This window comes from Eucalyptus grandis, chromosome 2, assembly GCF_016545825.1.
Source record: "Eucalyptus grandis isolate ANBG69807.140 chromosome 2, ASM1654582v1, whole genome shotgun sequence".
Taxonomy (NCBI): Eukaryota; Viridiplantae; Streptophyta; class Magnoliopsida; order Myrtales; family Myrtaceae; genus Eucalyptus; species Eucalyptus grandis.
Window position 1 is genome coordinate 28,962,727 of NC_052613.1, and position 3,621 is coordinate 28,966,347.

Genomic DNA, 3,621 nt, shown 5'->3' on the forward strand with positions numbered 1-3,621 from the left:
AACAAAGAATGGTTGTATTAGGTTTATAGAGAATTAATGGTTCCCTTAAGAGTGTCTTGTCTTTTTATAATCTATTTGTGTTGTTTGTGTTGATTTCTTCCCATGTGACACATCGGTGGTCCCTCAATGAAAAAAAAAATTCCATATCACAATTTTGTAGTAAGATCAATATAAATGACAAATTAACATCGATCTGCATTATTAACGATGGAAATTTTGTACATTGCTTAATACTTGAGGTGCTATCGCATGACATGTTGAGTTAGTGTCATTTTCAGAATTGTTTTTTTTTTATTTAGTTTTTTTTTTGGTATGACTATAAATCCCAATTAGAAAGAGGCACTTAATTAGATTTGTGATACTACACGTATGCGGCATATGAGACGTTATATTAGGATTTTCTTCAACCGTCGGGTCGGGCCCAACCACCGGTATCCATTTGCGCGTCTTACGCTAGGCTCATTACACCAGTCCAAGTGTCGACTTCTGGTTTAAAGGACGGTGCTAGGGACACGTGGCGAAAGGGTCGCGTCCTTGGAGCCTCTTTTCCCCACTTTTCCAGTTATGTTAGTTGCTCCGGGCAGGGGTCCATCTTTTACTTATCCAAAGAAAATTACTAACGGCAGCTAAACGAGACTTTCGAAGTTTTTGAAGATGATGTTCCTTGAATATTAGAAAAGAAGATGCATGCATGACAACGTTTTTTTTGGTAGGGGAAGAGTTTTTTTTTTTTTTTAGAAATAGTTCTCTTCTATTTCTATTTCGGGGAACAAATTCTAAATAAAAGAACGTATTTGATAACTACACAAAATTTCTACCCTTAGAATAGAAAAATAATAAAAATGTGTTTGGCAATGCAACAGTTTCTTTTTAGAATTTATTCATTTTTTATTATTGCTTACGGATTACTGACTGCAAAAAGTCGACCGCCATCGTTGCTCGCTGGCGACTGGCGGCAACCAGCAGCGGGCAGCGGACTGGTGATCGGCAGCGACAGGCGGCGGTCCGGCAATAGGTAGCGGTGACGTGGTGGCGGGCGGCGGTGGGTGGTGGCGGGCGGTGGTGGGTGGCGATGGGCGGCGACCCGGCGAAGGGTGGCAAGTCGGCAACGGCCGCGGCGGCCGACGGTGACGAGCGGCGTGTCGGTGACAAGCAGCAGCAGCCGGCGGTCGACAGTGGCTCCAAGCGGTTAGAGGTGGCCGCGACAAGAGAGAGAAATAAAAGAAAAATAAAAAAAGAAAATCGGCTTATTTTTATAAATTATTTCCGAAAACAAAAAGAAACTTTTTTTTGTTTTTCGTTTCTACTTCAAATCTATTCCCATGCTAACTTTCTATTCCGGATAATAGAAAAACAATATGGCATTATCAAATGGATTTCTTTTCTTTTTTTTTTTTGTTATGGGGAACAAAAGAACATAAATCCATAGGAACGGAAACGTTCTCATGCAGAGCCTAATATTTTTATAACTTTCAACTTAAAATCCAGAATTGATTTAATGTTATATAAAGTGATTGTTGGGCTATTGCTCTAAAGAGCTCATGGCAAACATATACCTCTATTTTATTTTTAAAAAAAATTGATTCTAATATAACACGACAGACCATAAATGATATTTGAACGAACAAGTAATATATCAAGACATGAATGACATAAATACACTTTACTTTGTAAACCGAGTTTACAAACGAGTCTTTTTAGCTAATATTTTCTTAAAGATTTAGAGTAATTTTCACTTTTTGATGTCTCCAAATTACATGGAAATAGAGAAAGGTTAAACATATTGTGATAAAACGAATCGTACTTTTAGTCAAAGATAAGTTTGTCATTTTAGAGAAGACATAGTATTGTTGCATTTTAATAGACAGAATTTCTACAATTTGATAATCGCGAGGGTGCATATGCACCTCATATCTTACCACCAACTCCCTCCCTCCCTTGTTATTTTATTTAGTCTCTTTCCGAATTCTTTCTTTCTACTTATAATTACTTTATATCAACCATTTGGCAATGGAGTTTACTTTTATCCTAGACCTTTACCAAAATCAAATTATTATAAATTTGATGCTATTTGTTTTTGTAGTTCTCCATTTTATCTATAAAATAATCTGAGAAAATGTATCTAAGAAAAATTCCGCGACTATAGATATACAACAAAAATAACATATATTAATTTGATATTTCGCTTGACATATATTTGTACAAATCAATCAACAAAAGAAAACATAAAAAAAATTAAGAGAAATCTTTCTCTTCAACCCCTAAATCTTGGAAATGAAAGGGAAAATAAAACCCTCCCCTTTCAAGGAAAAGCAAGAGCTACCAATTCCAATTGTAGCTGACTCTATAATTACTCTGCACTTTGAAAAGACAAACCCCTAATTACACACAACTAGGCAGCAGTTGGGGCGGTTATGAAGCGGAAAGCTCCGGCCTCGGCCAACGCCGAAAGGAAGCGATCCCATTTTGTTTGCTTTGCCACTGCATCTCTTGCGACAATATTCTTGTAGTCCAAGGACTCGTCATCATAAATATGCCACCACTTCTTCACCAGCATCTTGATATCGTCTCGATCCATGTGCTGTTCCTCGCCTGTGTATCGCCACGGCTTCGACCCAGCGGCACAATAATGAACAACCTTCACCTTGTCGAGCTCAACGTTCTCAGGATGACGCCACAACATCGCAAGCACGAGGTTGTATACGTTGGGAATTGGTTTGTAGATATCTTTGAAGTACATGTTCAAGAAGTCTTGTTCAGCAAACGAAGTTGGTGGTGTGATCTTGAGGGTTTCGAGCAAATCATGGTAAGTGTCCAGGTTTGGTTCATACACGAACATGCCTGCGTTGAAGTAAAAAGGCGGCTTCGGGCCGACACGGTCGGGCCATTGGACCTTGTCCGGGCACTGTTGGCAATACCCGATTTCATATTGCGGGGTGTGACTCCATGTCTTCTCGCAAAAGCAATCCATGACAGCGTGGAAGAAGCCGTTTGGGAGGTCGAAGAGGTGGTCGATGTTGTCGAAGACTTGGATGTCTCCATCCAAATAGATCATCTTACTATACTCCACAAACTGCAATTCAAGAAACCAGCTCAATAACTCAATATTAATGGTACTTCTCAATCCTAACTTTCGAAGAAGGAGACAAAGATCTAAGTTACAAAGAAATATTTAATAAAAAAGCATTAATAAAAAAGCATACCTCCCAAATTCGGAGCTTGGAGTAGTTGATCACATAATAGGCCATGGCAAACTGGGTCTGATTCTCTGGTGGATAGACGGGCTCAATCTCCCTCACGATGCAACGCTGATCCACTAGGATCTTTCGGTGATCCGCGGGCACGTCCGGCAATATCGCCACCACAAGTGGGTACTTGCTCTTCGCCTTCCTCAGCCCCTTGGCCAGCCCAACAACACCCTTCACGTAATCGCCGTTTCCGGCCAAAAACGTCACATAAGCACAGCTAGGCTGGTTCTCAGACTTCAGTTTCACAACGCCATTAGCGGCAGCATCGGCAGCGGCCATGATAGGAGCCATTTCTTTGGTAGGAAAGGTTTGCGGTTTTTGTGAGTGGAATGGAGAATTGAGTGTTTGAGAAGGTTTTGCAATTGCTTGGCTG

At 40.2% G+C, this 3,621-nt stretch overlaps 1 protein-coding gene across 1 annotated transcript; it reads right to left on the reverse strand.

Annotated features, from left to right (window-relative positions):
* Positions 1-2,149: 2,149 nt before the first annotated feature.
* Positions 2,150-3,621, reverse strand: LOC104428232 (galactinol synthase 2). Its single transcript, XM_010041225.3, has 2 exons — positions 3,204-3,621; positions 2,150-3,073 (listed from the first exon to the last, which is right to left on the reverse strand). Exons 1-2 carry the CDS (start codon positions 3,537-3,539, stop codon positions 2,393-2,395), a joined length of 1,017 nt encoding a protein of 338 aa, XP_010039527.2. The 5' UTR covers positions 3,540-3,621; the 3' UTR covers positions 2,150-2,392.